Source organism: Charadrius vociferus, unplaced genomic scaffold, assembly GCF_000708025.1.
Source record: "Charadrius vociferus isolate BGI_N301 unplaced genomic scaffold, ASM70802v2 scaffold251, whole genome shotgun sequence".
In the NCBI taxonomy this organism is placed as follows: Eukaryota; Metazoa; Chordata; class Aves; order Charadriiformes; family Charadriidae; genus Charadrius; species Charadrius vociferus.
In genome coordinates this window covers 472,766-494,227 of record NW_009646963.1, presented here as the reverse complement: position 1 = coordinate 494,227, position 21,462 = coordinate 472,766, and the positions used below count along the sequence as shown (strand labels likewise).

Sequence of the window (21,462 nt, the reverse complement as noted above, 5' to 3'; positions counted from 1 at the left end):
GCAGTGTAGAAATAAAGGGATAAAACTTGCAGCTGCGTGTGCAAAAACACATTTTCACAATAGTTCTGGGATCACCTTAATCTGATAATAAGTCTGTTCAGAGGCAGAGGTTCACCCTTGCCTCTCCTCTATCATCACACACTCTAAAGGGGCTTGTAGTGAGCCAGACCAGAGGAGGAAAGAGAGGTGGGGTTGGTGCTGGGACATCTGTCCCTTTCTCAAACAGCTGGCACTTGTGTGTGAGCAGAAGTGTGGATAGTGGCTACTGCTTGTGAACAGAATTCGCCCCCAAGGAGGGCAGGGAAGGCGTTGTGAGCACCCCTGTTGCAGTCTTTGAACAGTTCAGCTCTGTGCTGTGAACCTGCTGCTGCCTTGTGGGAGTGTGCTGGGGATGAACAGCAGAGGCCACCCCTCAGCTAAAGCAGTGCCACCAGCCCTGGGTTGGGTGTGATTTATTGGACTTCCCCTGCGTTACCACATTCCTGGGTGCCATCCTACGAGGGAGCCCAGCCTGGACCTAGTTCCTCCTTATTCCCTCAGAAGGACACTGGTCCCTGGCATGCAGACTGCCCACGGAACACCTGAAACACATCGAGAGCATGACAGAGGTATTACGTGTGAGCGAGAGGTGGAGGGAGAGGTGTCTTGGGTGGTACAACACAGGCTACCTAAGCACTGCTCTGCCTGAACCAGCTCATGGCTGAGAATCCAAGTTGGAGATGTCAGGTTGGCTGTGGAGGCACTGTGGAAGCACTCTTTGCATTAGCCTCTTCCCAGCCTTGGGTGATCCCTACATATCTGGCCAAAGCCTGAGGATCTGGCACTGTACAGGGAACTCCATCACATTGTGTTGAATGGAAAAATCTCCCTTGGGGGCACATCCCATGAGCTAGACACCCAACAGATTGGCACCAAAGTGCTCTTCAGGATCTGGGTGCTTTTCTGCTGCTTGAATTTTCTGCTGCTAGAGATTTACTGGCTTTGATGCAGGTGAAGAGAACGGAATGGGTTTCTTGGCCGTCATTTTTCCCAGTGGGAGAAGTCTGTGTTTGGGCGTGAAGGCAGACAGCTGCCACGATCGCCTGCATAGCTGCTGCATCGCTGCTATTCAAGCCCTGGATTGGAAGGCCCTGTAAAGTATTCCTGGTGGGAGAGGGGCTGGGAAAAACCTACACTCTGCTCCCTGGGCATCACAGCTAGCCATTGCCTAACCGAGCGTAATATACTGTGTGAGACTATGCAGAGGGATCACAGGAGACATATTTTAAAGAGAACAAATATAGCATTAAAGTGAGTGAGCAAGAGTGTGAGAGACAGAGAGTGTATAGAGTGCATTAAAGTTAATAAAGCATTGCAGGAGTGGGGGCTGCATTTCACTGTGAAGGAATCTAATTTAGTGACTCGTAATTGGAGGATAACAGTTCTGCCGAAATGAAGTTAGCTGTTCATTTTGCCAAACTCTCGAAGTCTCTTGGTTCTGCTTGTGAGCATCTCTCAGAAAGTGGATCCGTCAGAGAGTTTAGAATCGATTGGCGCTTCACACCCGTGGTCCCTTTCAGCCTCTTAAGTGGATTTGGTTCCTCCGTTGCATATTTATTATCTATTTTATTATCTGCTTATTTATCTGGTAATATCAATGCAGGATATGTTCTCTCTGCTTGGCATGGCAATGAGGGAGCAGGTGCGGAGCCTACATGTTCTCCTGGGCAGGGTAAGATGGGGCCCCTTGCACCCGTTCCCGAGGGCTGGCTGGTGCTAGGTAGGGCTGTTGGACAGACTTCTAGTTTACCCAAAGTCTTTCCAGCCCTGTTCATGCTGCCGTGGCTTTTTGTTAATTTGATAGAGATATGTGCAACAATGAACAGTATGGAAGGATCCAGTTTTTGGACCCCCAAGACAGGAGGTGTAGTGCAAAGCTGGTGTAGAGATAGAGATATGTGCAACAATGAACAGTATGGAAGGATCCAGTTTTTGGACCCCCAAGACCAGAGGTGTAGTGCAAAGCTGGTGTATTTATTCCAAATGTGCCTGGATGCTGATGTACAGAGTTATGGGCGTGAATAGTTGAGCAGGACCTTTCGCATTGAGGGCAAGACTTCTTTAGTTTGAAATGCCTGAAATCTCCTTGGGACAGCAGCATCGCCCTGGGTGGGCACACCGAGCAGTGCTGTTGGGGCGGTGGGTGGACAGGGGGACGCTGCTCTATTTTTGCCCCCAGATCAGGGCGGGTTCTGATACTTACGCTGCATAGGTGCTGCAACGATTAATTTGTTAGTGCTTGTAAAATGCCTTGAGGATGAAAAGTGCTGTGGAAATGTGAACTATTATTAAAAGGAGACTGAATAAAGAAAGAGCTAGGAACAATCCTGCAGGAAATAGTCCCGCTCAGGCAGGGGCTGGAGAGATGACCTCATCGGGTTTTTCCATTTCTACTGTTATGATTACAAAATAAAGTGGACATGTTGAGGGAAAAGATCAGAGTAACATCCTTGGCTGTAGTAGCTGAGGGTGAATCTTTGTAAGCACTGTGGGTCTTTCTGCTTCTGGACAAAAATAGCTGTCATATGGGCTTGGAGGGAATGTCTTGCCCACAATGCACTGATCCAGTTTTGGCCCCAACCACCTGGAAATTTTGTGTTCCTGGCTTTTTAAAAAGAAATGAACCTTGTACGTGTGAAAGGCATACGGCTGACTGTACTACAGACTGGAGCTGTGTGTGTCCTGGTGGTAGGAAGGTTGTAAGCAATGGATGCACACATACATATACATCCAGCGGCTTTGCCCGTTTGTCCTCACTTTATTCTGGAAGGGACTATGCTGAGAAAGTAAAAGGGAGTCCTTATTTGCCTGGTCCCTTCAGCCTCCCTGCCTCCAGCAGAAGGCCAAACTGATCACAAGCACCAGTAATTCCTTTGTGTTGAGGGTGAGCACTTAGACATGGGCTTGACATAAGCAATTAGTTTCACAAAGACAGCTGATCAGCCATCAAAGGACAATTCTCTATCAATTTTGACTTGGGTCTCAGAGTGACATGGGACCTGAGAGATGACATGATCCCATCTTCTGCTGACAGCTGTTCTCTGAAGTGACTCCAAACTGTGAAGTGGAGGCTGGACTGGTCTGACCCTCCCGTCTTTACCAGAGCCCTGAATGAAGCCATAGTGCTGGGCATCAGGACTGGTGGGAGGAGGGCTAGTGGCTGAGGAAGATCAATGGATCTGCCTTGAAGGCTGAGTGCATGATTGACTTGTCAATTAATCACTTTCCCTTTCTCTTACTTTACCCCTTTCCTTTTTTTTTCTTCCTCTCTTAGGGAGTGTAAGAGCCGAAGATGAGGCCCAGGGTGGAGTGCTACTCTCCAAGGTTTTGGCTGGTGCTGGCAGTCCTCGTGACAACAGGGGGCGGGGCCCATGCCCAGAAAAGCCACCCGAGCATTGGCATTGCAGTCATCCTGGTGGGGACCTCGGACGAAGTGGCCATCAAAGATGCCCACGAGAAAGATGACTTCCACCACCTCTCAGTGGTGCCTCGGGTGGAGCTGGTGGCCATGAATGAGACAGATCCCAAGAGCATCATCACCCGCATCTGTGACCTCATGTCAGATCAGAAGATTCAAGGGGTGGTATTCGCTGATGACACAGACCAGGAAGCCATTGCCCAGATCCTGGACTTCATCTCTGCCCAGACCCTCACTCCCATCCTGGGCATCCATGGAGGCTCCTCTATGATCATGGCAGATAAGGTAAATTTGAGCTTCCTTCTATCACAGACCTGCAGATTGAAACTTAAACCAGAAATATCTTATTCTGTGATCCTCAGGCGTAGTCTCATGGGGCCGAAGGGTTGGGGGATTAGAGAGTCTCAGATTCAAAGAGAGATTAAAAGAGCTAACTGTGTGTAGCACTGCTGAGAACAGCCTATTAATCATGTGGAATTATCTGCAACAGAGAAAAACCAAGGAGAGAAAGGAGCAGGTAGAAGGGAGCTGCAAAAGAATCAGCCCTTTTCTTCTTCCTTAGGAGTGGTATAGAGCCCCTGACAATTGTGATTTTTTTTTAAAAAAGGTTTTATTTTTCCCCGTGTTTTACCTTAGAAGAGCCAAGGATGGTAACTTGGGTTTTTCCTGCATGCAGCTGGAGGACATTGTGGTATTTTCAGGGACATTTAATACAGCTCTTACATCTTAATTGGAAAATAATTGAATCTTTAATAAAGCCATCCTCTCTCAGAAGTGTTCATTAGCTCCTGAAGTTAAATAGGTGTTAGCTTAAGCAACTAACCAGTCTGAACCAGTCCAGCTAAGTCTTTCATTTTTTCCACTGCACTACTTTATTCCTTCATATCACTGACATTTCACTGTTTTCCCAGGCTCCAGCCAGTCTTCTGGGGAATTACTACACAAACAAGCCTTCCCAGTACTGGTTTTGAATAAGGCAAGATGCAGAGGGAGCAGCATCTCTGGCAGGCTGATAACTCTCAGCTTAGGGGAGCCTTTGTGGGGATACTGGACCTGATACAAGTCTTTCTCCTGGCAGGAACAGGGGACACAGCAATTCACACTGGAGTGTGCATCTGGCCAGATGGGGTGGCTAACGGTGACCTCTGCGCTGCTGTGGGTCAGTGGGAATATCTGAGAGAAGTGGACTGTCCTCTTCCCCTTAGTGCCAGACAGAGTTGAGCCTTTTATTGAGAAGACCCTCTTGACCACACTTTGTGCATCGCAAAGAAGCAAACAGAGCCATAAGCCGACAGCCTATTTCTTTTACAGGTCACCCTTAGCAAATTTGAAACATTTAACTAGGCAGAATTGGGTCTAATGGAATGAAGGGGGAGAATTAAGCTGGCCACTGTGGCAGCTTCTCCTCAGAAAGAGATCTAGTGGGCTGAGAAAACCAGGTACTTTGTTTTATTTACCTTGTAAATAAATATACCAGTTCAGGTTATTGTAGGTGAGTAGATGGGAATAAATTAATCACAAATTATTTTCTCACTCTTTGACCAACCATTCAGGTGCCAAATAACATACAGTTAATATGCAGTGTTATTTTCTCGTATCAGCCTTTGAACTAAAGTAGTGACTGAATAAAATAATCGCAGCCCTTTTTTTTTCTCTCTCTCCTTGAATAGTTGCACATGTGCTAAAGTCATTCTTCCCCATTCCGCCCACAATAAAGCTTTTGTGTCTTGGAGGACAGTCAGGCAACAATGCTGCATCTCGATGCTCTCCTGCCTGCTGTGTTGCATGGTTATCGATGTCTGTGCAAAAGAGGTCTGAAGCGTTACTCGAATGCTGCATTTGACACTTATGGTGGCATTTTACATCCTCTTTGAACACGCGTGAGTGTTACTGATGCCAGACCTCCTAAGCACTGGGAAAAGGTCCTTGTGACTTTGAACGTGGCAGGCCCAATTCTGATTTCAGACTCCCGCAGTGTAAATCCAGCACAGCCCCATTGCCTTTGGCAGGATTAGATCAGATTTAGGCTGCTGTAATTCAAAGAGAAATCTGGCCTATTGAACTTTGCAAAGATTTTTCTTTCTACCTGTCTCTAGTCTCTCCTTGGGAAGGCAGCATGTCCTGCGACTGCCCTGTGTACCCCACTGCCTCACTTCTAAGGAGCGTTCTGGTGGGCAGTCAGCCCACAGGGACCTCAAAAGTAGAAGCCTTATGAATGGAGACCTCTGTTTTATCTAGCTCCCTTTTTTGTGTGTAGTTTTGCAGAGAGGAGAAGCAGGTTACATACAAAGATTTGCAGTTTTAGGAAAGGCCAAGATTTCTTTTAAACATAAATTGAAAAGGCTGACCTTTACAGCTTCTGATTCACAGGTGTGTAATCTTTAATGGATAATATTTATTTGATGAATTGAATTAGAATATGGTGGAGAGTAAATACATTGGTATTCTACTAAAAATACTGAAGTCAGCCTGATAAGTTCTTAAACAATCTATGTTCCACAGAGGGTCTTGACAGAGGCTTTGCTTTTAGTGACTCTTAGTCATGTTCTTTGCAGATGAGTTTTGTGGCTGGGGTTTGATCCTGCAGGCATGGATTGCTTCTTTCAGCATCCCCTCAACGCCCACAGCAGTCAGCTGTGATTGAACTTGCTCAGCATTTCACAGGTTCAGACTTGCACTTATGGCTTCGTTATGCTCCCTGTGCATTTGTGATCAGCAGCGCCAATGCAAACCTAAAGAATGCTACAAACCACTAACAACTTGCTGTGACAGATAAGCCCCCTTCTCTGGAGGTTAATGCAAAAAAAAAACCCAAACTCCTCAGTCAAACCTTCCCCGGAGTAGCATGTGAAATTCTGTTTCACCTTCAATGAGGGTTTAAGAAGTGTGTCTGCGGGGAAATTTGGGTCCATGTGTAAAAAGGGCTTTGTAACATATTGTGAAGCTGATAAATTGAGACACGAAAGGGCAGGCAAAAAAAAAAAAAAAGACAAAAAAAAGATTTCAAACCTGAGTTTTCATTTCTGCTGTATATACAGGCAGAAATATTGTATAATGCACACCATAGGCTGGTTTCATCTCAGTTAATGTGCATCTGGAAGTTTGCTACCTGCCAGCTGGAGGTCTTGGCATCATTACAGTCAGTGGGGAAGGAGGCACCACCTGAGGACAATTCACCCCACCCACCTCAGGGTGCAGAGAAATGCTTGCAGGATAGTCCTGTGTCTCCTCACTGATTACTGATGAAGGCTGTACCCTGAGTTGCTCATGATGCCTCAAGTTAACTGCCGTGAATCCTGCCCTAGGTGTAACATAGCAGGTGGAGGTATGTTGCTGAAAGTGTAACATCTGGATTTCCTGATTGTTTTGTTCAAACTCATGCTCTTTAATATTGCATTTGATTAGATTTTGATGATAATGTTTACATCTTCTTGTTTTCCCTATGTTTTACCTTTTTCCTCTGAAAAATAATTATATAGGAATTTGCATATGTTTTTGCTGTTTCTCTCCTCTGTGCTTATGTCTCTAATCCCACCTGTTTAGCTGTTATAAAGTGTTATATTTAATTTCTGCCTAATTTGGCATCTGAAGAAAATGACCAGATGATGTGTGTGCACACTGCGATCTGGGTTTAGTTCCAGGAAAACGGTGAAGCACAGACACAAGATGTGCCTCACTCGAGCTCTGGAGAGACCGCTTTGCTGAGGCAGAGTCTTGTCGTAGCCAGTTCAGTCCCTTTAGTCTCTGACGAACGTGCCAGCAGTGACGCTGAAGAGCATGAAGTGCAGCAGTCATTTTGTCAAGGCTGGGTGGCCTCGGAGTGGTGGCTGAGGGGGTCCAATAGCCCCCGGGGTAGCTCCTCTCACAGGAGTGAGCCCTGCAGCTGTAGGGCAGGGTAGAAGAGTGATTGCACTGCTTCAGCCCTACAAGGAAGCACCTGGTCTTTTTTTAGGTGCTGACACCTTGGAAAGGGACTAGGACAATAGCATCATCTCTTCTGGACCTCTGATGAGAAAGGGAATAGCATGGATCGCTGACGTGTGTTTAATCTGGAATAGATAAGAGGGAGAGGAGAGAAATCCGCACCACCACCAATGCTAGGTTCTTGTGATCCAAGAACTTTACTTGTGGGAGTTCTGGTCTTTTCAGTTTGCCTGAAGTTGCTGCAATGACCTTTCTTTTTATAGCTTTGTGTTGTGTGATCTTAAACGTTAGTTTGCGTTGTCCAGAGGACTGCAATGCACTCGTGACCGGTGAGCGTATCTGTTCCCATTCCAGTGTTTAAAATAATTTCTCCTTTCCCTCCAGTTGTTTTGAAAGCAGAAATTCAATCCTATCACAGTGTGGAAATAGCTGATGGATGAGGATGCTCTGTGTTAGGAGACTGATGATGGAAGGAAATCTTCAACGCTGCAAACCAAGCTTCAGTTCAGATAAAGCACACAAACCAGTACCTTGTGTTTGCAGACCTGAGACTGGAAATCTGGGCTGGGCTTTTCTTCATTATATTTTCAAAATTACCTAAAATCGCTTCTACCCAGAACTAGAAGGTAAAAGAGCAGTCACAGAAAAGGAAATAACAATGCACATTTATAGGTACCTTAAGAGAAGAGTGAATGGTTATTCAGATTTAGGATACTTACTGTGTTGGAAAAGATTAACTCCTTGCCTAAAAAAATGACCACACCATTTGGCTGACCGGTCTGTTTTGTAATGATAGACTATTTATTTTTTTAAAATAACAGAAAAAGTCAACTTGGCAATAATGAAAGCAGAAAAGGTAAGAGCAGAAAATGCCTTGGGTTCTCTTATAGCACAGTTGGTGACCATCATTTCTGGTGGAACTGTCCCTCGCTATTTCTCCACAGTCACATTATTTTGCCAAAGCTTCTTGTCCTGTGCAGCTTTATAGTAACACAATGGTGCACAGGCAGCACCGAGGAAAAATATTGGAAGAAAAGGATGATTATGTTTTCCCAGCTGAAAATCATTCTCCTCTATCTCTACATCCCTTGCTATTTTATCCAGGGCTTGCCTGCGCAGGGTAGCCATACTGATGGAAATTAAATGGTAGGAAAGAACGATCTATTATATTGGGCTGTGTCTGTAAAAATCTGTATACAAGCTGTGTGAAACTAACCTGAAATCTAAAATCTGTGATCTATTCTATGCCAGGTTCTCCTTCCTTTTCTCACAGAGCATAGAGCTGACTTTTCTGCTGCTCCCTCCACTACCTTGCTCCTTTTTCCCCATTTACACCAAAGCTGCGATTCCTCCTCTGCCTTTCCATCCCCTCTTTGTAAATCCCTGTCCCTTTCCTTTTTGTTTTCTGTAAGGGTTTCCAAGACATGTTGTCTCTCTCTCTCTTTCAATGCTGAAGGTTGCTGTGATCATTCTGTGCCTGGGCTGTGCTGCTGCAGTAATGATATTCTTTGGTATTTTGGTGGGGAGCAAGTCCAGGCTCGGACAATAGGTGTAAAGCACCAGGGAAGAAAACTAGCTGCCAGGAAGAGTGCAGCAAAGCGATGCTGCTGGTACAGGGAAGCCAAAACTAGTTGGATAAGTTGAGCACCTAGATACACACTGAAACCAGGACAAAGTCAAAGACACTGGGACAGTGCTGCTAAAAGCAGAACATCTGTAATTAAAAGGAAAGCACTTTCACTCTCAGGTTTCCAAAGGTTAAATAATAGAGATGCATGGGGAATGCAAACCTCATTTTTTGGGTGTAAATTTGTTTCTTTTCCATTAGGGATAATATCTGAAATTTGTAGAGCCCTTGTGTGAAGGAAATTCAGTAAAAACAAAACCAAAAGAAAAATTTCCCTTTGAATGGATTATATGAACTGAACTGAAATAAATTCCAAACAAAATGTTACCGGGGGTGGGGGGGCACACATTTTGATCTCCAATGTTGAAAGAGTATGGTTCAATGTTGTTAGAAGATTTCTATCCCTTTTTTCCATCCAAAGCAAAATTATATGCAGTTCATGTAATTTCATAAAGCATTTTCGCTTCTCTGAAACGAAATTTCATGATAGTAATAGTTTAACATTTCTTAGACTAATCTAGTGATTAACAAATATGAGTTTGATTTTAAAAAATAAAAAATATGAGCAGTTTCCCTTCCAGCTTTTAATAATTTTATTGAGGACATAATTAATACACCACTTCTGCTTTTCATACTCAGTTTCCTTTTGCTGCCAAACGAAAGCTCTGTGTAGCTCACAAATAATGAACTAAATATCATATGTCCTCAAACTACAAGTCTGCTGCAAAAGTTGGGGGGGGGCGGGGAGGGGGAGAAGAAAGGTAGGTCACAGAGATACAGAGAATAAAAGCCGGTATTGTATGCCAATGTTGCTTTTCCCTTGAGTATACAAATGTAATAACAGGCCAGGTGGATCTGTAATTTATGTTTACATCTGTGTCTAATCTGTCCATATAAAATTACATTTTTTCATACAAAGAAAGGGAATATAGGTAGTGTATTTCTGTGGAGTTTAATTAACATCCGAGAATTTCCACAGAATTTTTTTTATTACTTTACAAATAAATTACGGCATTTAAAATCCCTCACATATTAAGAAACCTGGAAATGAACTTTTAAGAGCTTTAACCTCTCCCCAGGGTGATTAAATCCTTCAATGTTAACTCTCATTTTCTAAACAAGAGCTCAAGTACTCTCGTCAATATTATTTCAATGAAAAAAAATGACTTTTCAAAGAAACGTATTGTTTCTTTTATTAAATATCCTATTAAAATAGTCTGCTTTTTTAATTTTTAACATTTCCCTCTACTTTATCTCCCATTTGCTTGAAAGGAACTGCATTTAAAGGCTTTTACTTTTTTGGGGTATTGTTTTCAAGAGTCACAAAAAAATTATGGAGTTTATTTTTGTTTTGTCACTTAAAAAAACCCCAAACAAACAAGAAATCCCCTTAAAAGAAAACAAAAACAAAACCCCCCAAAACTTTACAGAAACATAACTTTCCCTGAAATAGCCCCATCACTTTCCGCCCCCATAATAATTTCTACTGCATGCACTTCATATCTGCCCTGAGCCTTGGAAGTCCAGAACCTTGGACACCCGAAGCTTGAAGATGTCATCTGAGCGTGAGTGTCACAGGGTTGGGCAGGAGAAAACCTGGAGGGACCCTGGTGAGGCTTGCACCCTGCCGAGGTGCACTGGGGTGCGCTGGGGCAGTGGAGCAGGGGTGGGATGCTGAAGGGGAAGACAATTACACGGGGGCACGGATACCTTCCCTCAGCAGAAGTTGTCCCAGACAACAAATGCTGAGCAAAACTGAAGTCTGATTCCTTTATATCAGCCTTTTGTAGCTATTTATAAGCTGCTTTATTTTGGGTCATAGAATTCTTCTTCCAGGTGTACCGAGTGTTAGTTTTCTTCTGTTGTTATAGTGATGTTTTCTTTTGAGTGACAGAAGACCTTTCCTTGCCTAGCTCTGAACGCAACCACTGCAACCTACCAGAGAGAAAGAGAAGCTGAATTAACCTCTTTCCTACTAATGTTTAAATGCAGTGTTGCGATTATCCACCTGGAAATAGAAGTATTGAAATATCTGTGAGGAAAAGGTTGATTTCCACCCAGCTTGGACCTGGCAAGTAATGGGGCTTTTGGGAACAAGTTCGTTCTTGCTAGATTTCTAACCTTGATTTTCACACTGATAATATTGAGGTAGATCTCAAAATCTGTGAGCACTTACCTAAAGAAAATCTGTGAGCTTGATGCGATCTGACCTACAGTTATTTATAATCATTATTATTGCCCCTTTCTTCAAAACAAAAAAACTCAACACAAAAGTATTAAATCAATTTATGCCATCCCCAGCCGGACAAGGAGATTAGTTTCTTCATTCTGGAGCAGGCAGTCCTTTATTACAACCCCAAGCGGTTACTTGTCTCACAAAATCTAAATTAATTACACTCAAATTTGTCCCTACCCTAAACTGGCCTCAAAATGAAATTGAAAACAGAGAGTGTGAAATTGCCCGATGCTGCTACTTTAGATCCGCATGTCATTCCCCAGTAACCGCGGGACAGAGAGAAACAATTCTTTCCAGGGAATCTCTTATTCTCTTTGCCTTTTATTTGCCTCATTAACCAAGTTTGGAGGGGATGGATTATGAAGGAAGTTAAGGGAATTACATATACACAGGCTGGAAAAAAAAACACCAGGGTATAGAAAAAGATATAATTGTAGTCTGACTCTGTTAAGGGTCTGGAGGAACTGATATATGAAGAAAGACTGAAACAGCTATATGTGCGCATCGTAGATTGGCTGAATAATGAGTCAGGGTATGATTTATACACACAGTGAATAGAGGTAGACTAAGATTAGAGAAAATAATACTCGGTGTAGCTGCCAGAAGTAGGAGCGACAGGATAAAGTTGAGAAAAGATATTAAATGATATATTATGATATGTCAAATGATAATATTAAATAATATATATGTGTATCAAGAAAAAAGTTCAGACACTGAGTTTTAGAAGGGTGTGCTCCAGTCTCCTTAGGGAAGAGTGTGGAAACCATGTACTTTCAGCTGTTTTCAAGCAGGACTGAAATAAGTGCTGGAGAATGTCTTGCATAGCTAGAGTGGAGGAGAAAGAGAATTAACAAGATGAGAGACAGAAAAACTCCTGAATCTAGGACTGGGGGGGAGGAGAAAGAAAGAAAAAAATAAAAATAAAATAAAAAAAAAAGACAAAGTTCTGACACTGACTGAAAAAAACCACCAAACCCTAAAGGCTCTCTTGAGGCAATTTTTCTCTGTGCTTTGGCAATAGCTTCTAGCTGTGTATCTATGAGGTTCCTGGTAATAACAATAAATGTAATGTTCCAGAGGAAGGGGGGAAGAAGGAATGAAGGACATGGAGAGTGTAAAGGTGGGCAGGAAAAAAGCAAAAAAGGCAGGCACACGCAGTGAGGAGGGCTGATCTAAAGGGTGCCAGCAGTATCAAGCAGGTCTAGTAGATGCGAGTCCTCACTGCAGCTCTGCTATAAAACGTGACTTTAAGATAGTTGCTCAACTTCTGTATACAGCAATTTGCCCTTTGCAAGAAGACTGTAACAATGTTTTTGTAAAGTACTTTGAGCTCTACAAAAGGCAAAGGCTACCTAATTGCTAGGGAGCAATTAATGGATTTTTCTAGCTGAAGTAAATACAATGCTTGATATGAAAATCTGGACTCCGGGAGGAGAAGCTGTAACCCCCATTAGAGGTGGCTGAATAGCTGCGGCATGCAGGAGAGCTTATTGTATGCAGGGCTGATAGTACTGTCTATTGTAAGCTTGCCCAGCATTCTCCATTATAAGATCCTCTTGGGGGTTTCCTGTAACTTTGCCAGACTATGACTGTTTGAGCAAAGTTTCCTATGCCAGGTGTATGCCTCAAGCTGATTGATTTATTTCGCTATTTATTTGGAAAATAAAACAGCTCTCTCTGAAAAAGCGGTACAGGAAAATACATGATTTACCCGTGCTGCAAGTGCTGGCACGTTTTCCTCCAAAGGTTCTGCCTGACCACCACAGGTCCTGAGAGCAAAAGCAGAGGTCTGGAGGGGGTGTCTTGCAGGGGAGGACTTTTAACCAGAAATGTGCTTTTGCTACCACTGCATAGCTTGCCCCAAGTTTGGCCTTGTTATAAGCATGAGAAGCTGTGTACGTGCAGCAGTGTTTTTCGATGTTCACCACGTATCTTGAAAAGATCTTGTCTTTGCAAACTGTGCTTCAAAACTCTACCTGGATCTGAGGGCTGCACAGGCCATGCTGGGGCTGGAGCTCTCCTGTGGGGTCCCAGTGGGATCCAGCCAGGAGAAATACGCTGTGCAGCAGGGGAATATGGGCTGGAATGTGATGGTGAACATCACACAGAGGGTATGATAAGGAGCCAGTGCAGAGGGAGGGGATCTGGAAGAGATCCTGAAATGAGGAGGTGGGCAGCGGGGCTGGAAAAGGGTGGGAAGCAGGAGATGAGGAACAGGAAAAGGCAGAGGGGGGAGAGGAAAGGGGAGGAGGTGTGCCTGCCCAGGTGATGCTGCCTGGCTTGCTATGGGAGCAAGAGCTGGGGAGCAGGGGGGTGGCAGAACTGCTGAGCAAACAAGACATGGGGTGTGAAATGGGAAAGCCTGTCCGGTGGAAACTGGGTGAGGAGGGCAGGCAGGGGCTGAGGCAGGGCTCAGGGCAACGATCGCGCAGTGATGCTTTCCCTGCAATCGTTGCCTCCCCCCTCTGCTCGGGCAGAAATATTCCCTCCCCATTCTGCACTGTGCCACAAAGGAAGCCAGAAACAGCTCCCTGGGGGGAGGACGGTGGCACTGGCATCCGGTGCTCCCCCTGGGGGAAGGCCAGCGGGTCTCCCAAAGCATGCCTGGGGCTGGCTCAGCTGTGTCCTGTCCTGTGTCCCCCCCTTCCCCCTTATCCAGCACATCCTGTGCTGGGGCCTCAGACCTGGTGGGGAGAGGGAAAAGCTCCTGGGAGGGGGTGGCGAGCCCCCCCGCAGCCTCCACCAGCTGCCTGGCTCGGGGCCAGAGTGGCCACTGCCAAGCCTCTGCACTGGAGGGGACAGGCAGGAGCCATAAGGAGGATGCTCTGTGGTGGAGATGCCGGTTCCTCCAGGTGTGTACTCGTGCAAGCGCAGCGCTTTGTCCTGGCTCACGCTCGGGCGCTCTCTTGGCTGCTCGCTTTTTTTGGAGGCAGAGCTGTGTCTTTACCCCCCATCCCCGGCTTGTGGCACCAGTATGGAGGTGCGGGGTAAAGACCCACATGGCGTGGCCCTGCCATGGGGCTGGGCAGTGTGTCCACTGCGCTGCCAGCCTTGCTGGGCCTCAAATCCTGCTCCACGCCTGCCCCCCTTCCCTTCCCCTCCTCTCCCTTCTCCCGATTTCCTTCTGCTCACCCTCTCCCGTCTGTCACTCTAACCGTTTCTTAATTATTGTTTGCACTGTGCTTTGAAAATGCGGTGTGCTGTATAAATGTTAAGTGTTTTTATTATTATTATTATTATTATTATTATTATTATTATTTCTCCTTTTTCATTTGCATCCCTCACCCTCTCTTCTCTCGCTATTGTGGCTTCCAGAGAGAACGTGTGGGCTTACATTATTTATAGCTGTGTGAGAGTAATTACAGAAATGATTTAATTACTCAGTTAATACCGTTCTCCACATCACCAGCTTGACAAGCTGGTGATCCTCTCACCGCAGCCGAACATTCAGTCTAGTGCTGTCTATCCCATGTCATGGGTGAGCGGGTACGGGGAGGCGAAGCTTGGGGAAAGGTTTTCGAGCGCCTCGCACATCGCTCATTACCCGCCCTGGGCTAAGGGATGCTGAACCCGCGGGGACCTGGCCAGGGGCAATGTGTGGTGTCACCTCAGCTGGGGCAGAGCTGCCTGTGAGGATGTGTGTGGTGAGGGTTCATGGCTCCTGGCTGATGGGGGGGTTACCTCTGACACAAACCTACTTGAGCTGAAGTTTCAGTGTTTGGTGTACTGTGGTAGCCAGCTCTTCACATTCATCAAAGGCCAGAGATCAGCGAGGGTTTTATTACCTTAGCTTCTATTTAAGCCTAGCAAGTCATAGGGTTCACGCACCCTGCATGGGGCTGAGTGCGAGATAAAATTACTATTGCCAGAAATATTCTTCCTTGAAAGTGGCCACAAGTAGCTCTGATCCTCTTGAAATAAATGAGCCTTCCTTCTGAAGGGGATGGCCTCCTCTTGCTGAGACTCCCCTCATTGGAAATACAGTGTTTCCATCACTTCCAGTTCATGAAGGCTTGTGGGGAGCAGGGAATCTCCTGTTGCTGGTGCAGTATGGAAGGAGGTTGAGAGGGGAGAGTACACACTTTCCCTCAGGGGATGCACTGAGCCGATGGTTACCAATACCTTTCAGTTATCTACTAGAGACAGTTAAAAAAATACCCCCTACAAACCGCCTAGTGAGCTTAGCAGAAATGTAAGGAAGACAATCCTCTTCGGAATGTACTGTAGATAAAAAGGAGGGGGTCAATGGATTCTTAACAAAGGAGACAGTTGCTCGGGAAGTGGAGAGAGAGACTCTTGTTGGATACTGGCACATTTGTTAGATAACGGTGTACGGAGAGAGCATCTCTCACAAGTGCCTGCCTTCCATGCCTCCAAGTTGCCTGGCTTCATTTGGGCTCCTTCATGGTCCGGGCTGTGGGCCAGGCTCAGCCTGTTCCTCGGTGCGGCAGGGCTGGGTGGGCGGTGGGAGGGTTGGGAACAGGTGGCATCAGGGCTGGTGGAGTGGAGCGCCTTTTCCACGCGGTGCTGCCTGCCAAGCTGCCAGGCGCAGGACACCTGGTATCTGAATGGGCTCTGCCCGCCTCCCAGGAAACAGTGGTGATCGAAGAAGTAGGCTTAAGTGTTTTGAGTGTGAAGAGTGATTGTAGGTGCCTTTTTTGGTTTTTTTGACATCCAACATGAGACAGGTTAAGGCAGCCCAGATCTGAAAAAGTGCTGGGCATCTCCACCTTCTGAAAGTTGGTCCTTTCATGTTGCATCTCTGAGTAGACACCCAGAGTCCTTTACTGCTTTTGCAAATCCACACTAGAGGCTTTTTTCTCTTTTTTTTTTTCCCCCCAACATGAAAATGAATTTTATGACTTGACATTGGAACAGCTTGTTGAGAAGACAGAGTGAGTGGAAGGGCGATGGAACAAGTAATTTTGCCAGCTCCCAAATTAATGAATCCTGTTTTCAGTGGATTCACATCTCATGGTTAATTGACTCTTTAACTGAATTATAGACTATGACTGTAATGTGAGCTCAGCCCTTAGTAGACACCAGAGAGTCTACAGAGGAGAGAACTTGAGCTGGGTGAAGAGATTTCAGAAGAGCTGAACTCATCTTTCCCCCAGTGGTTAGGACTGCGGGCATTAAAAGGGTCTAATTTCTCCACCACTGTCCTGTTGCAACTAGAATATGTACAGTCCAAATAAGTGGGTGTGCCCATAGCTGCTTCAATTTTTCAAGAGCTGGCTACACCTCCTGCCTACCATAATCCCATTTCCCCCAGGTCTCCTATAGCTTTTCTCCCAGTTTCCACTGTGTCTTTTATACCTGCTGGCTAGGCAAAAGACAGATGTACCGTGGTGCCCCTGAGGTTCTGTGTGTAGGGGCTGCCCACTACAGGCATGCTGCCAGGTCAGGATGAAGTTTATTTGATTGCCTACTGAGCCTTTGCCTGTGAGTGGGTGAATCATACACGCTGCTGTGGGGCCAGACAAAGGCTTTGGGATGGCACGCAGTTGAGGGCTGTATTTTGTACAGCACTGTAAGAATTTAATTCTCCTTGAGTCCTCTGCCCCTTTGTCAAATCAGGTGGAAATTGGCCAGCAGGTTCAAGAGTTACTGGGAAGCCTGACTCACATATGCACAAGCACACACACATTAGGTTTGCAAGAGCCTTGTTTCCTAAAGAAAGCAAGCTAAAAACGCACACAGAACGTGGGCAAAGCCCTGCGTCGGAGTGTCTCGGGAGCTGAGATTTCTGCACAAGTGACCCGTGCGCTGTGTGTCCCAAACACGCTTGCAGGGTGCTTGCCCTCCCTGACACACGCTCCCACGGTGACTCATTCTGATTCACCCCAACGCGGTCCTGCTCTGTGATTTGCACAGACGAGCGTGTAATGAGAGCAGTGCTGTCTCTCGGGGTTGGATGTTCGGTTCACACTTGTGCTCGGCACACACGTGTGTGCTCTGTGACTCACGCTACCGCACCGTGGTAGCAGCAAATGAGACATAGTCATGAACAAGCACTTGCTCAGTGTCGCGTGCTCCTATCAGTTAGGTCTTGAAGAAGAACATGGCGCAAAGCTTGGAGATTTTAATATTTCTATCAAAAAACAGACCTTGTGAGAAAAGAAATTAGCCTGATGACAGCAGCAGTAATTGGATTATTCCGTTGGTATCCTCTGTGGAAGAGGAGGGCACGTGCCTTTAACTATATTCTCAATGCAGAGACTTAAAAATTGCACTTAAAATGTGAATTGCGCCTTGGTTTTCTTCATAACTGACAAGCAGACATCTGTTTTCCGCCCCACTTTTTTCTTCTTTTGGGCTAGCTGAGCTTTCTCTCTAGCCTTATTCTTAGCCTTGTGGCTACAGCAAACTGTGGTGGTTTGGGTTCCTCAAGTGGCACTGAAGGAGATCAGGGCATACTCTAACCAGCAGGTGCCTTGGGTGGGCTGAGGGGGAGTCAGCCTGAAGGTGAAAATAAGGGAGTGTGTATCACTTGATCTGGAGGAGGGGGTGTGCTGAAAGAGCTGAACCCCTGGGAAGGGGAGAGAGAGGAAGGTCCAAAAAGCGTAATGAGATGAAATGCAGGGCAGGGAAGTGCTCAGCACACTTTGGACATGTCTCTGAGCAGCGAGTCCTCTTTGGCTCTGTGGGCTAATCTCCTGCAGTTGCAGTCTGAACACTGAAATCATTTGTAATGGGACTGACACAGTTTTGGAATATGTGCATGCCTGAAGGAGACAGCACTGTTGAGGTGGAAGGAGATAGAAAGGAACTGGACAGAGGATGAACCAGTCAGCCTCCTCTTTCTGCTAGTTTTGGTAATCTGACAGACGCCCCAAACTCATGTGGCCTCCCTCTCTTTTGTTTTAAAAGTCTCTGATTATCTTTTGGTAAACTTTTTCTTATTTGGAATCTGCCAGGTGAATTTTGCTGGGCTTTGGGCACATCCAAATGCTTGATACAGCCATTACCTGGCCAGAGAGGTAATTTTGTTTGCTAGTCAGTTGGTTCCTTAATTTAGATTTAATAAGTCACTTTGTGCTCCATTAATTAGGCCTTCATGCAAAATGTTTAATGCCAAAGTGTGCTCGCCTGCAGATGGTGGAACAACTTCATTTAGGGAATGGCTGGAGACCTCACTGGGCTCTGCTGTGCTGTTCCTCATGCCCATGGTCCATTGTCCCCCAATGAGCCATGCTGCCGTTAACCTTCGCTGTCTCCATGTCCTGGCGTGGGGCCACAGGGCTCATCTTCACCAAGGCTTGTCCCAGCCATTCTCTCTGTCTGATCCCTCTGCCCTTGCCTGAGCTCCCTTGGAAGATTTTATGCGCACACGCGGATTTTAAGTTTCATCTGCTTAATTGTTATAAACTGAAGCTGTGGCTGGCAGCTTTCTCGCCAGAGGCAAAACGGGCTGTCAAAAACATGCTGTGACGCTGACCACTGGGAGGAGAAATGGAGGTTGTGAGTGGTATTTGTCTCTTGCTGTGCTTAAGGCCACATTTCTGTCTGACAGTGTCGCTCACTGGTCACTGTACTGGTCCAGCAGTGTGTTGCTCTATGTCTTGAGATGTGCCTGCAATAATACTCAGTAATATACAATACAAGCTGTGGGGAAGCATTTTGTGCTTCCTGAGTGCCAGTAACCAGCCAGCAGCTCCTGCCGTGCCGCTGCTATAAAATACACAAATCCCTCAAATCATACATTGATGGCTTTTTTGTTTGGTAGTAGAGGAGTGAGTTTAGTTTTTCCATTTTCCCATCTCCTGGTCTAGTCTAGAGTGCAATACTAGGAAAAGGATTTTCTTGCTTGGCATGTTTGTGTTTCTGTGGCCGGGGAGAAGTGGTTTTGTATCAGAATGGGTAACAGCATGTAGAAGATGTGTGGCTGCGTCTCTACATAACTGTGCCCGTGCAGAAGCATGTCCGTCCTCCTCCACACTGCATGCATCCCTGCTATCAAGGAAACCTTTTGGCCAAACGTTTTGCTGCTGTTTGATGAATAAGTTGGATAGGGAAATGAGCTGACAGGAGTAGGTTAGACACTTACGAGGTGACAAGGATCTTGTTGTGACAATCAATTTATCTCTGCACTTAAGAATCTGTAGGGGATGGTCCTCTGGGAACTCATCTCCTGGGATTTGTTCCGTCAGTTACAAGAAGGGAACCTCCAGAGGATAAAGTCATATTCTGATATTCCTTCCTTGCTGCTCACCTGGCCTTATTGTTCTTCCTACTGGTCCACCTCCATGTGTTAGCACCCTCTGAGGGGCAACACCTGCAGAATGGGTGGGACTTCTTGTGGGGGCTGAGAAAAGGTGGCAGAACTGTGCCAGGAGTAAGGAAAGGATGAGGAGATCTGCTGAATGGGGGTGTTTGACAAAAGGCAGCAGTGCAGAGGAAGGGCTTAGGGTACCCCAAGAGTGAGGGTGGAAGGAGGCGAGGGTGTGGGAAGAGGAGGTTTGACATGATGTTCAGAGTAATTCATAGACTAAAGCAGGCAGAAAGATCTCATGTTGAGATCAGATAATTAATTAACAACTGCAGGAATGCACCTTCCTCTGTTAGCCAGCAATACGTGCACTGTGTGACTTCTAGTGAGCGTATCTCTCCCGCTGCTCGTCTTGCCTACCCCATGGCCAGATGTGCTCAGCAGCCCTCAGCTCTCTTGCAAACATCCCGTATGTGCCTTCTCCAGGCCGTGGACCAGAGGCTGGAGCTGCTAGTGGTTACTGCCACGCTGTATTGCATTGCTACCTCCTTGGTGACATGTACTGCCACCCTGCACTGTCCCTGTGTGGTTTGCCATGCCTTCCCAGTTTCTGCCTTGTCCTGGGAGGTCTTTGTAGGTGCCTTTAAAGAAAGGAGCAGGGTCTCCAGTTGCCTTTTCTCCCCCTGTTGCCTAGGAGGAAGGATCTGGCCCCAGTGCTGGCAAGCACTGGGCTGGGGAGGGAAGGCAGTGCAGCGAGGAAGGAGTGACTCATTCTCCAGAAATGAAGCAAATGCACAAAAATGTGTCTGCACCTAAAGATGGGGGGAAAAATACAACTTAAGACTCAAAAGGTTCACTTCAGTTGTCTGAGTAGCCCCAGAGGAAAAATCTTTGTTGCCAAATACTTTCCTTTCCACAGCCCCATTATTTTTTTTTTCCCCTTAGTATTTTCCTTTAATGGTTGAATCGTTTAACACCATATACAAAGTCGGATCTGGCCGCTCTGGGGCGATTCTGGGTTGCCATGGCAATGAGGCCTGTCTCTCCAAATTAGGACATTTTTCCTGCTGCCTTTTCTATGTGAGGCTTTCTCTCATCTCTTTCTCTCTTACTCTCCCTTGATGTCTGAAGTGCTGAGCGCTGCCTCCTCTCTCGCACGCTCCCTGAAAGGGATCAGACTTTGCCCGTCTGAATTAATTCCTCTGAAGCCCGTGCCAGCTTGGCGTGTGCTGGCTCTGCTAGGACCAACTTTGCGCTCCTCAATGAACCCGCCACAGGATGAGGGTGAGGAGGGGTAGGAGAGGTGTAAAGGTGGCGAGCTTAGCAGGGGATGGCAGTGTGTGACCGTGGCGTGCTTATTCCCTGCTCGGTACACCATTGCCTCATCTCTGCCCAGCTGCAACTGGGACTGTCTGGAGCTGGGTATTGGGGTGAGAGCTGTTTAGTTTAGAATACATTTTAGGACTAGAAAAGCTAGTGGAATAAACCTGGGGCGAACATATATGTGCTGGCATGCACCAATCTGTTGGACAGCCTTGGCTCCCCAGGGTCCCATCCTCTATGGGGCAGGCATCTGCAGCGAGAATGTAGGAGTCATCTGTCTCTTGGGGTGTTGTGCTGCTGGGCCTTGTCCCCGGACATGCTGAGCTGTGCCTGGTACGTGTCGGTGCGCTGAAGCAGACAAGTGGCTTTACACCACTTCTGCACCTGTATATTCCCCTTGCTGGCTTGGGATTTGGTGTGTCAGACCCACCTCGGTTTATTCTGGCTGCTGACAGAGTCCCAGGGCCCCTGTGGCAGTTGGGGTTAGTCTTAGACAGGGATTTCCCCAACAAAAACCTCTTTTCCCCGGGAATGCCCCCAGTCAAAATGTTTTCCCTGGGCTATGCCTCCAACCCAAGGGAGCAGGAAGAGAAAGGAGTTGGCATAGGCAGCACTAGAAACTCGCAGAAATGGAGGCATGCCCGAAGTGGGCAGGTCCTGGTGGCTGAGTAATGTCAGGGGCT

At 46.4% G+C, this 21,462-nt stretch overlaps 1 protein-coding gene across 1 annotated transcript in view; it reads left to right on the top strand.

Annotated features, from left to right (window-relative positions):
- Positions 1-21,462, top strand: part of GRIN2B (glutamate receptor, ionotropic, N-methyl D-aspartate 2B) — a 207,281-nt gene that overhangs the window by 34,670 nt on the left and 151,149 nt on the right. The window contains exon 2 of the mRNA XM_009895224.1: positions 3,314-3,742. Coding sequence (XP_009893526.1) covers positions 3,332-3,742 — 411 coding nt within the window. The 5' untranslated portion in view covers positions 3,314-3,331. The remainder of the gene's footprint in view (positions 1-3,313; positions 3,743-21,462) is intronic.